General features: G+C 42.0%; 1 protein-coding gene across 1 annotated transcript in view; it reads right to left on the bottom strand.

The window, feature by feature from the left end:
• bmb (brambleberry) overlaps nt 1-12,270 on the bottom strand; it is a 49,731-nt gene that overhangs the window by 22,052 nt on the left and 15,409 nt on the right. The window contains exons 2-5 of the mRNA XM_080182696.1: nt 9,771-9,899; nt 7,327-7,512; nt 6,776-6,998; nt 4,031-4,147 (exon numbers count right to left, since the gene is read on the bottom strand). Coding sequence (XP_080038822.1) covers nt 4,031-4,147; nt 6,776-6,998; nt 7,327-7,512; nt 9,771-9,899 — 655 coding nt within the window. The remainder of the gene's footprint in view (nt 1-4,030; nt 4,148-6,775; nt 6,999-7,326; nt 7,513-9,770; nt 9,900-12,270) is intronic.

Genomic DNA, 12,270 nt, shown 5'->3' with positions numbered 1-12,270 from the left:
ATATATTCAGCGAGGTAGCTTCCACCGCTTCAACAGGCAGAGAATTCCAGAGATTCACCACCCTTTGAGTGAAGAAGTTCCTCTCAACTCTGTTGTAAACTGCCCCCCCCCCCCTTCATCTTGAGGTTGTGCCCTCTAGTCCTGCTATCCTTTGAGCAGGAAGAATCTCTCTACCTCTACCCTATCCATCCCTTTCATTTTATCAAGGTAGATAAATCCCCAGGATCTGATGAAGTGTATCCCAGGACATTGTGGGAGGATGGGGAGGAAATTGGGGGTCCCCTAGCAGATATATTTGAATATCAATAATCTGAAGGTGCCTGAAGATTAAAGGGTGGCAAATGTTGTACCTTTGTTTAAAAAGGGCTGCAGGGAAAAGCCTGGGAACTACAGGACAGTGAGCCTAACATATATGGTGGGTAAGTTGTTGGAAGATTTTGAGAGACAGGATCTACAGGCATTTAGAGACGCAAGGACTGATTAGGGACAGTCAGCATGACTGAGTGGAAAATCATGTCTCAAATTTGATTAAGCTTTTTGAAGGGGTAACCAGAAGGTAGATGAGGGCAGTGCAGTTGGTTTTGTCCACATGACCTTTAGCAAGGCCTTTGTCAAGGTACCACATGGTAGGTTGTTGCATGAGGTTAAATCTCACAGGATCAAGAGTGAGTAGCCAGATACAAAATTGGCTTGATGACAGAAGCCAGAGGATGGCTGTAGAGGGTTGTTTTTCAAGTTGGAAACCTGTGACCAGTGGTGTGTCTCAGGGATCAGTGCTGGGTCCACTGTTATTTGTCATTTATATTAATGATTTAGATGACAATTTAGTAGGCATGCAGATGAGTAATTTTGCAGATGATACAAGATTGATGGCATAGTGGACAGTGAAGGTGGTTACCTAGAATTGCAACAGGATCTTGATCAATTGGGCCAGTGGACTGACGAATGGCAAGAGGAGTTTAATTTAGATAAATGCATGGTGATGCATTTGCCAACCTGCATGCTGAAAAGGGACTGTGCACACCAATGAGGAGTAAAGGAGTATTGTTCATGTGTAATATTTTTTACTTATTGTTAAAACTAATCTTTTTAACATTGACTTACTCAGTTAATGGTAGGGCGTTGAGGAGAGTTATAGAACAAAGATCTAGGGGTGCATATTAATAGCTCCTTGAAAATGGAGTCACAGGTACACAGTGGTGAAGGCAGCATTTGGCATGCTTGATTTCATTGGTCAGAACACTGAATACAGGAGTTGGGATGTCTTGATGAAGTTGTACAAGACATTGGTAGGGCCACACTTGGAACACTGTATACAGTTCTAGTCACCCTATTATGGAAATGATATTATTAAACTAGAAATAATGCAGGATGCTATCAGGACTTGATGATTTGAGTTATAAGAAGAGGCTGGATAGACTAGGACTTGTTTCTCTGGAATGGATTTGGCTTAGGGGTGATCTTATAGAGGTCTATAAAATGATGAGGGGCACAAATCAGCTCAATAGTCAATACCTTTTCCCAAAGATAGGGGAGTCTAAAACTAGAGGGCATAGGTTTAAGGTGAGGGGGGAAGAGATGCAAAATGGTCCACAGGAGCAATTTTTTCCATAGTGGTGGAGAGTGTCTGGAACAAGCTGCCAGAGGTAGTAGTAGAGGAGGATACAATTTTATCTTTTTAAAAGCATTTAGACAGTTACATGGGTAAGATGGTATAGAGGGATATGGGCCAAACGTGGGCAATTGCAACTAGTTTAGGGGTTAAAGGGCAGCATGGACAAATTGGGCCAAAGGGCCTGTTTCCATGCTATAAATCTGACTGACGCATACCTTGCAGTAAAGTTGAGGTGTCAACTGCGGGTTCATACCTCAGACTTGACAGCAGAGCTTCAGACAGAACCAAAGTGGAAAGTTCAAAGTACCCAAATAGATCACAAAATCACACTGTTAAAATAATTTTACAACACAATAATAGCTTACATTCAGGCTGTGGTATTCTTCCAAATAAACACAGCAAAACAGAAATACAACAACAGAATCCATGACAGATTAGAAAAAGTTAAATAGAGGAAAGGGTTCGAGAGAAAGCTTTGAAAGGTGGAAATAAGGATAAAAAGAGATGGACAATATTAGGCAGCAAATTCCACAAATTAAGGTGCAGGCTGCTGATCTCCACAGCAATAGTAAACAGTGGGAAGGAGTAAGAACAGTAGTGCTAGCCACTGTGCCACCCATAGTGGATTGGCCATGTTAAATTGCCCCTTACTGTCCAGGGGACTAGGAGTTCAGAGGAGATTATGATTGGATCAATGGACTGGAGAAGCATGGATTATTCTCCTTTGGGCAGAGGTTTAGGAGATTTGATAGGCTGTGAACCTGTTTCCACTGGCCAAAGGATCAATAGCCAGATACAGATTTAAAGGCGAATGGCCAAAAAGAGGTGATGAGGAAATATTCCTAAATGCAATTGTTCAGGATTTGAAATACACACCAGATAGGGTGATGCATACAGTTATAGCAGCAACCTTTGATAAGGGAATTAAACTAATACTTGTAGGAAAAAGTTAGAGATGTGTAAAGAAAAGAGAAGTGGGAAAATTAGATTGCCTTCAAATAGAGAATAAGACCCAATGTGCCAAATAGCTTCTATGGTTCAGTGTGACCATTGACCTGTGACCATTAGAATTACTTTTCTTTTTCTTACTTTTTCTTTCTCCAGTTCTTCAGAGGTTTGGTCTATATTGAAGATGTCTGGATTAAATCCATTTTGCAGATTAAAATAATTAAATAGTGTTGATGTACAGGCAGGCTGTCAGCCAAATCAGAAATCTTCAATGATTTCCCTAGTTTCTTCAATACCTTAAACACGCTCCTGATTAAAGTGACCTACTTCAGTTTTAGCCAATTCATAGTGTTGGAGGTTACTGCCTGGTCTTGCAACAATCAGCACAACACTGATATTCTCACCTGGCTGTTCAGTTGATTGAAAGATGCTGGTGAAGATCAGACAGTAAACATTTTTCACTAAAGCATAGTGGCACAGAGGTTAGCACTACTGCCTCACAGCTCCAGGGACCCAGGTTCAATTCCTTGGGTCACTGTCTGTGTGGAGTTTGCACGTTCTTCCAGTGTCTGCATGAGTTTCCTCTGGATGCTCCAGTTTCTTCCCAAAGTCCGAAGATGTGCACGTTAGGTGCATTGGCCATGGTAAATTGCCCCTTAGTGTCCTAGGATACGTAGGTTAGAGGGATTAGAAGGATAAATATGTGGGGCTATGGGAATAGTTTCTAGGTGGGGTTGTTGTTGATGCAGATTTGATGGGCCGAATGCTTCCTTCTGCACTGTAGGGATTTTACAAAAGCAGGAAGCATACTCACTTTAAAAATATACTCACTAAGTTTTAAAAGAAGTGCTCTTGAATGGAGTTGCCAGCAAAAGGCGACCATTGGAAACTTACAGTGATCAGTCCAAAGATGTGCAGGTTGAGTTGATGGGTCAATTTAGCATGGCCATAGTGTCACGGGGATTAGCAGGGTGAATGTGTGGGGTTGCAGGAATAGGGCTTGGGTGGGACTGTGGTCAGTACAGACTTGATGAGCCAAATGGCTGCTTTCCGTACTGTGGGGATTCTAATGACTTACAGTAATCCCCAAAGATGTGCTTTTAGGCTGATTGATTGGGTACTAAATTGTCCCTAAATTGGACCTCCCTGATCCTCGCACATTAGGCGTAGACTAAAATCACGAATAGGACACTGAGACAGTGGGACGGCAGCGCAGGCTCGTTGGGCCGAAGGGCCTGTTTCCCGTGCTGTGTTGTTCTTTGTTCTTTGTAATGCTTTTAATAACCAACTGATGTAACTACAGGAAATCCCAAATGATACCGATATGGTATTCCACAAAGTAGTCTATTGGGTATCTGTAACTGCCCTCATTTAATGTCTTCCACCTTCACCTTGCATGGCATTTTAGAAAGGCTGTGAAGTATTCACCCACAAGCTTCATTACTCTAAAAACAGTAGCTAACTTACCCAGCTTGGCATACACCTGATAAGCACGGGCCCGGACCTCCAGCAGGTCAGTTAGAATTGCCTGATGACTTTCTTGTAGCTCCGAATCCTGGTGAGCCAATTGTCTACTGACATTTTCTAAAATACATACATAAAACAAAGCTTACTGAACTCGATATTTCTCCTCGTGCTATTTCCTTCATCTGCTTATTGAGCTTCCCCTTAAAATGTATCAATGCTAGTCTCAATGATTCCATGTGGTAGTGAGCTCCACATTCTAAGCACTCTGGGGAATTTTCTCAGAATTCCTATTGGATTGATTAGTGACTCTTAGTGAGGCCTTGTTTTGAACACTCCACCCCTCCCCATCACAAATGGAAACATTTTCCCTACATCTACCCTCTCAAAGCCTCCCTTCTTTATTTTAAAGACCTGTTACAAGAAACATTTCAGCTGGTTCAGTATTTCCAGATAGTTACAACATCTCTGCTGGTGCCATTTCTAGTAATTAAGTGAATTAAGTACTGGCACCAACATTCTAGAAAGGAACCAAAACCAGTCCCAGAAAAGAGGCAATTTCTAGCTAACACGGTTTAGAATTTTTGCAATGCTCAGAGCACAATAAATGTCCAACCAGACCTGGACTGTCAGAGAGGTTTCCATTAAGAAATGAATCCCTTTCTCCCTGCCAATTCAGTTAGTTACACTTTCACTCTGGTCAGGAGGGTTGCAGGTTCAAACTGTTACTCCAGCACAGGCTAGTGGACCTGCTATTTCCTTTGTGAAGGAGCCTATAGAATAGAAATCCTGGCTGCCATTGCATTTCAGCAGATGTAACAATCCCGTTCACTATTTTGAAGATAGTTCTGGTACTTTGTAAACATCTCAGTACAATACCAAAATGAAGATTTTTAGCTTAAATTATGCAGTTCATAACACTTTGGAATATTACAGATCCACAGTAAGATTTCTCCCTGACCACCCAGGTTTGCCTAGATGCAAAACAGAAACAAGTTGATACAGATGCTGATAGTTCCTGGCTGCTTTTGACAGAAAGGACGAGAACATACCAGAGTGTTATTAACATTTGATCACAATTCCTCATACACCCCCCCACCCCCAAACATTGATAAGTGGTAAGAATGCTGCCTGTCAGAGGTTGGTCTAAATTAATCTCTCCCATTGCCTTTCAGCCCAAATGGAAAATATCCTGTGTTGTGTGCAAAGTGTAATTTCTCTACTCAGTTGTAACAGATCAGCACTTGCTGGCTGTGGAGAAGTCAGGGTTTAGACAAATACCAGTTGTTCATGTTTGCTGCATCATTTCCATCTCACCAGCTTTTAGGATTATGCAGAGTTCCACTACTACTAATACTATTATCACCACCATATAAGCATGCTGCATCCTGCACAGTAAAAAAAATTCAAATCTGTATGATAGTCCTTTGCTATTGCTATTTAGCTCATTAATAAGAAAACAAGTTAAAATTGCAAAAACAGAGACATAACTAGGAGCAGGAGGAGGCCATCTGGCCCCTTGAGCCTGCGCTGCCATTCAATATGATCAGGGTTGATCTTTGTGGACTCAGCTCCACTTACCAGCCTGCTCATTAACTCAATTCTTTTACTGTTCAAAAATGTTTCTATCTTTGCCTTAAAAAGATTCAACAAGGTTGTCTCAACTGCTTCACTGGCAAGGAATTCATTTATTCAGATTCACAACGCTGTGTGAAGAAGTTCCTCCTCAACTCAGTCCCAAATCTGCTCCCCTTTATTTTGCAGCTATACCCCTAGTTCTAGTTTCACTCGAGTGGAAACAACCTCCCTGCTTCTATCTTATCTATTCCCTTCATAATCTTATGTGCTTCTATAAGATGCTACTCATTCTGCTAAATTTCAATGAGCGTAGTCCCAGTCTATTGTTTCTTCTCATAAAAGAACCGTCAACTCCAGAATCAACCTAGGTGAACCTCCTCTGCACTCCCTCCAATGCCAGTATATCCTCTCAAGTAAGGAGACCAAAACTGTGCACAGTACTGAGTGTGGCCTCACCAGCACCTTATACAGTTGCAACATAACCTTGGTGTTTTTACCCTCTAGCAATGAAGGACAAAATTCCATTTGCCTTCTTAATGAACTGCTGCACCTGCAAACCAACTCCAAGATTCCTGTACAAGACACCCAGATCCCTCTGCACAGCAGCATGCTGCAATTTTTTACCATTTAAATTCTAGGCCATTTTGCTGTTATTCCTATCAAAATAGATGACCTCAGTTATCAACATTGGGCAAGGGTCTGGCAGAGGGAGTACACTCAGACTATCTATATCCCTTTGCAGACTGAGGGATATAGATAATTTAATTTGTTGGTTAATATTCTAATGTTTAAGGCACAACTTAATGGCCAAGATTCTATATGTTATCGTCAGCATGTCAGAAAGTGCAATACAAACATGTTCAACCAGGGCTGGGCTGTCAGAGGTTTTCAAGGGAAGGAAATAGATCAATAAATTGAAACATTAACTCTTTCACTCTTCATAGATGAAGTTTGACCCAAGTGCTTCTGGAATTCTCTTATATAGTCGATCGTTGGATAATAAGATAACAATCATCTGCTGCACTATTTAATAAGATCATGGCTAATCTACTTGCACTCCTGCCCTATCTTTATATCTCTCAGATTTATTCAAATATCTATCGTTCAGAGGTTTTGATTATACTCGCTAAACGTCCGTAAGCCCTCTGCAATAAATCGGAGTGAACTTACCCATTGTTAACGTGATGCCCTCAATCAGCTTGGCAACTTGCTGGTGCCCACTAGCAATGAGCTCCTTTTCCTTGGTCAACTTTTCCAGGTTTCCAATAATGGAGGATTCCAGATCTTGCTGACCACCCTGAAGCTGCTCTTGCTGTTCCAGCAACTCATTCTGACTCTTAACAACCTCTTCCAGTGACGAAGCAGTCAGATCACGAAGCTCTTTTTGTCCATCCTATCAGAAAGAGGTAACTTTTTCTTTATTCTGTCGTTAGATGTAGGCATCACCAGCAAGGCCAGTATTTGTTGTCCATCCCCAATTGCTTTGAACTGAGTGGCAGACATTACCGTGGGTACTCTCTCAGGCCCAAAAATCTACCAAAGTTCAATCAATTGTGTGAAATGATTTAAAACATCAGTTACATCAGGATCAAACCAATCTTTTGATTCCAATATTAATGGCATCGAAAACAGATTACAGTAGTGCATTTAAGATAGAAAACCACCCTAAAGGTGCCTTCACTGAGGCGTGGTTACAGAGTGTGCAGGGAGAACATAATTACCTTCAGCATTTTCATGGCTTCTAACTGACTGGAAGCTGAAACCACCAGCGCGTTCACCGTCACCTCGGTCCTCCGTTTGAAATCCTGCTGTCGGGTGGCGTAGCACACAGAGCGTGCCCGGTTACTGACTATGTGGTATGCATTCCAGGTGTCAGGGTCCATATTTGCTGTACATTCAGCTAATGTCTAGGAGTCAACAGGATTTAAGGGAAGAATAAAGTATTAAATTAATAGCAGATTTATTTGACATGCACAAAAATCAGGCTCCTTTCCTACAACAGTGACTGCAATCATCTTCAGCCATTTTATGTCTGATGGTTCATAAAATGAGATACTGTGTGCACAAGTGCAAAGAGAAGGGAAAGTGAAAACTACAGAATAGGAAACTCTTAAGGTGGCACAGTGGTTAGCACTGCTGCCTCAGCGCCAGGGACTTGGGTTCAATTCTGGCCTCGGGTCTGTGTACGGAATCTCTATGTCTGAGTGGGTTTCCTCCAGGTGTTCTGGTTTCCCCCCACCACAGTCCAAAGACGTACAGGCTACATGGATTGGTCATGCTAAAATCGGACTAGCAGGGTAAATATGTGGGGTTATGGGATTGTGGTCAGTGCAGACTCAATGGGCCGAATAGCCTCATTCTGCACTGTAGGGATTATATGGTTCTAACTATTCACAAAAGACAAGTACAGGAAATTTGTAAAATATTAGGCTGCAAAGGATGTCCCGAAGCATGGTACATTGGGGAGACCATGCAGACGCTACGACAACGGATGAATGAACATCGCTCGACAGTCACCAGGCAAGACTGTTCCCTTCCTGTTGGCGAACACTTCAGCGGTCACAGGCATTCAGCCTCTGACCTTCGGGTAAGCATTCTCCAAGGCGGCCTTCACGACACACGACAGTGCAGAGTCACTGAACAGAGACTGATAGCCAAGTTCCGCACACGAGGACGGTCTCAACAGGGATCCTGGGTTCATGTCGCACTATCTGTAACCACCGTGACTTGCCTGGGTTTGCAAAACCTCACTTACTGTACTGTCTGGAGACAATACACATCTCTTTAAACTGTGATCAGTGCTCCTTCCACTCACATTATCAGCCACTTCAGGCCTTGAACAGCAGGTTAGGTGTAAGGATTCGCATTCTAATCAGTAATCTCTAAACTGTCTGTGCTTTATATGCTCTGTCTGAGGCCAGAACTCTCCATTCACCTGACGAAGGGGCTAACCCCGAAAGCTTGTGAGTATATTATCAAATAAATAGGTTGGACTAAAACCTGGTGTTGTCAGACTTTTTACTACATTAAATATGAACACCCCTTTCTATACTGAAGATGTCTCTGCATAAGGGGAACATGATATTAATTGTGTTTATTGTATGCCAACAATGGATATTAACAGTGCATTCATTCAAGTCCTGAGAAACAAAAAGGTCGTGAATGTAGCCCAATCTATCATGCAAACCAGCCTCCCATCCATTGACGGTCTATACTTCCCACTGCCTTGGAAAAGCGGGCAGCATAATTAAGGATCCTATGCACCCCAGGCATTCTCTCTTCCACCTTCTTCCTTTGGGAAAAGATCCCAAAGTCTGAGATCACGTACCAACCGACACAAGAACAACTTCTCTGCTGCCAGACTTTTGAATGGACCTCCTCACATTAAGTTGATCTTTCTCTACACCCTAGCTATGGCTAACTACATTCTGCACTCTCTCCTTTCCTTCTCTATGTATGGTATGCTTTGTCTGTATAGTGCACAAGAAACAATACTTTTCACTGTATACCAATACATGTGACAATAATAAATCAAATAAAAAAAAAGAAACATGTGAATACATGTAAAATGCAACTCAAAATAAAAATGTATTAAGATTGACTCCAGTTCTATTCTTCACCAACTGAAGTTATGGAGAACATTAAAAGAAAACATTAACAGCATTTTTTTGAACAGCAACCAGTCTTGCTGTGTTCTCTGCTGCCATTAGTCTCAAAATATGTATGTTATTTAAAGAATAGCATAAGTCCACAGATGCAGGAGTGTCCATACTGGTTCCACTGCGTGTTGAGAGAGGGAGAGAGACAGACAGAGAGAGAGAGAGACTGGAACTTAATCAAGTGAAAATAACAAAATTCAATCACACTATTCAAGAGCACAGCACACTGATGTAAAGTCACCCTAGTCCCACATGACTGTAGGCTGCCAGGTGGTGATTTAACCTGAGGATCACCACGCTCAGGCGAGGAGCAAAGTTGAGAAAACAGAGCCTTCATGAATAGCTGGTACAGGAATTGAACCCACCTTGTTGGCATCACTATCACAAACCAGCCATCCATGCTAAACCAAACCCCTGATGTAACTACCAGACTGGAGTATTTTGATTGCCAATATTCCTTCCCCTCACCCCTCATGAGGAAAAATAAAATCACCCAATAAAATTACCATGTCTGCATTGCAAGGGTAAGTTTGACGATTTTCAGCAGCAGCTTGACAGTTGAATAAGGATACCCCAAGTTTGGCAAGCTCCTCTTCAGAAAGGTCACTACAAGATGACTTCAGCTGACTAATAACCTAAAGAAGGGGAACAATGGACAGAATTTAAACAAATTCACAGCTTTATCAGCAGCTGCCTTTTATCATAGGTGTAAGACAGGAGCTCCAACAATGGCCTGACAATACAATCATGTTAGACCATAAGCAATATGAACAGTAGGCCATTCAGCCTGCTCCACCATTTGATAAGATCATGGCTGATCCAACATTCCTCACATCCACCTTCTTGTAGCCCTTGATTCCTTTAAATCTTTCTATCTCAGTATTAAATATACACAATGATTCTGCCCCCATAGCTGTGTGGAAAGGAGTTCCAAAGAGTTTCAACCTTCTAAGAGAAGAAATTTCTCATCTCAGTCTTAAATTGTATCTCTTTATTGGCATCCCTTTATTCTATGACCCCTGAACTTAGACTCTCCCAGAAGCAGAAACATCCTCTCAGCATTTTCCCCGTCAAGCCTCTTAGGAATCCCAAGATGCTGGAATCTAAAGCAAAAACAGATAAAATTTAGACATAGCCTCAGGGCTCAAAAATGTGTTGACTTTAGTCCCCACTTATTCCAGTTCCTTCTGGAAATTGAGTATCTGCACAGGAGCTCTTGAAAAATTCCATCTTTGTCATTCAATATCTCCAGCTAGTCCAGTTTTATCTGTTTCAATCAGGCTCCACCCATGAAACAAGGTCTGTGACCTTCAATCGCTAGAGCTGGTAACTATGCAGTTTGGTTCTTGCAGGATACTGATGGCTGAGGGGCACCCTGACAGATCTACAAAATGATGAAGGGCATTGACAGGGTGGATAGTCAGAGGCTTTTTCCAAGAGTGGAAGTGTCAATCACAAGGGGGCAGAGGTTCAAGGTGAGGGGGAGAAGGTTTAACAAATAGTTCACCTCATTGGTCATGTCTTGTAATTCATGCACACGCTGCTCAGTACATTCAGTCACCAGGGCCATCTCTACAGCTTTTTTACCAGAGATTTTTTTCTCAGCCAGCAGCTTTTTTGGTTGATCCCACAGACCAAACTCACCCTCAAAAGGTGGGCAGAATTCAGTGCTCTGCTAACCATCTCAACCTCACCATGAACCCAGAGATGGCCTCGCCTAGTTCCGTCATAAGTCTGAAACTTAGAGCTAAATGTGATGAATGAAGGTTGCAGGTGAAAATCGTCTTTGACTAATTCCACCATCCGATTAAAAGACCGTAGGCCTGGAATGTCAGGTGATATTTGGCTTCTTATTAGGCTGTAAGCTTGTGAACCACAGACTGATAAGTATCACATTTTCAGCCACTGCAGTACATCCTTTCCATATATTGCCACCAACTCTCAATTTCTGGGTCAAATGGCTCAATCTTCCCAATTAACAGCATTTTTAAGAAGCTCTGTATCCATTTCTTCTTAGCTTTGATGATCACTTTCCTCCCCCTCTAACTGTGCACTGCAATCTCATTAACTGACAGATCTGACAGAACTAATGGACAAGTCTAATCTCTTCCCCGGCTCCATCTGAAGATTCCCCCTTCTCAAGATGCACTCCCTTGCTCCAGACGGGCTCAGCTTCCCATGTGGCCTCTCCACAGGACCTGGCCTAATCACATGGCCTGCAAAGTTAGCAAAGCCTTGGCCAATATTTATTCTTCAATGAGTACAAGTCATTTAGAATATACAGCACAGAAATAGGCCATTCAAACCAATCAGTCCATGCCAGTATTTACACTCCAGTCACTCCTTTCTCATCTAATTATCCAGTATAACTCTTTATTCTCTTCTCCCCATATGCTTTTCTAGAGTGTCTTTAAAAGACATCTCTGCTATGCTTTCTTTTCAATACCCTATTTAATGTTGGTGATCTTTAGATTTGCTCTTCCCCACAAGTGGAAACACTTGACTACTTTTCAAAATAACTCAATTAGTAAAAGACCATTAGGATATCAAAAGATATTGTACAAGTGAGCCCTAAAGAGGACCACAGTCCAGGTTTGGTTTCCTGTCTGCTGGCTTGTTTGATTGCAGCCACTTAGGGAACTGTAATTGATCTCTCAAGCTAGGGTACAGAAATAAAAAGACTACTGGAGTCAGCAGTCCTGTTAGATTAGGATGTGTGAGATAAAGTCATTTTAAGAAGTACAAATATATATATATTTCTTAAAATGCTTCCACAGTTGTGCTCCCTGATTTGTTGTGGCTGATCACAAAACAAAAACAGCTCACACTGACGCTTAGTCCATTTGGAGTCGATGTGCAGCCCTGAAGGCATTATCAGAGTTACAAGGGCTGAAACTACTCAAACTATAGCTTCACACCAAATCTCTCACATCCTAATCTAACAGGACTGCTAACTCCAACAGTCTTTATTTCTGTACCTTAGCTTGAGATCAATCACAGCTTCCC

This window comes from Carcharhinus amblyrhynchos, unplaced genomic scaffold (genome assembly GCF_965287045.1).
Source record: "Carcharhinus amblyrhynchos unplaced genomic scaffold, sCarAmb.v2.hapA scaffold_81, whole genome shotgun sequence".
Taxonomy (NCBI): domain Eukaryota; kingdom Metazoa; phylum Chordata; class Chondrichthyes; order Carcharhiniformes; family Carcharhinidae; genus Carcharhinus; species Carcharhinus amblyrhynchos.
This window is presented reverse-complemented; position numbering and strand designations above follow the sequence as displayed.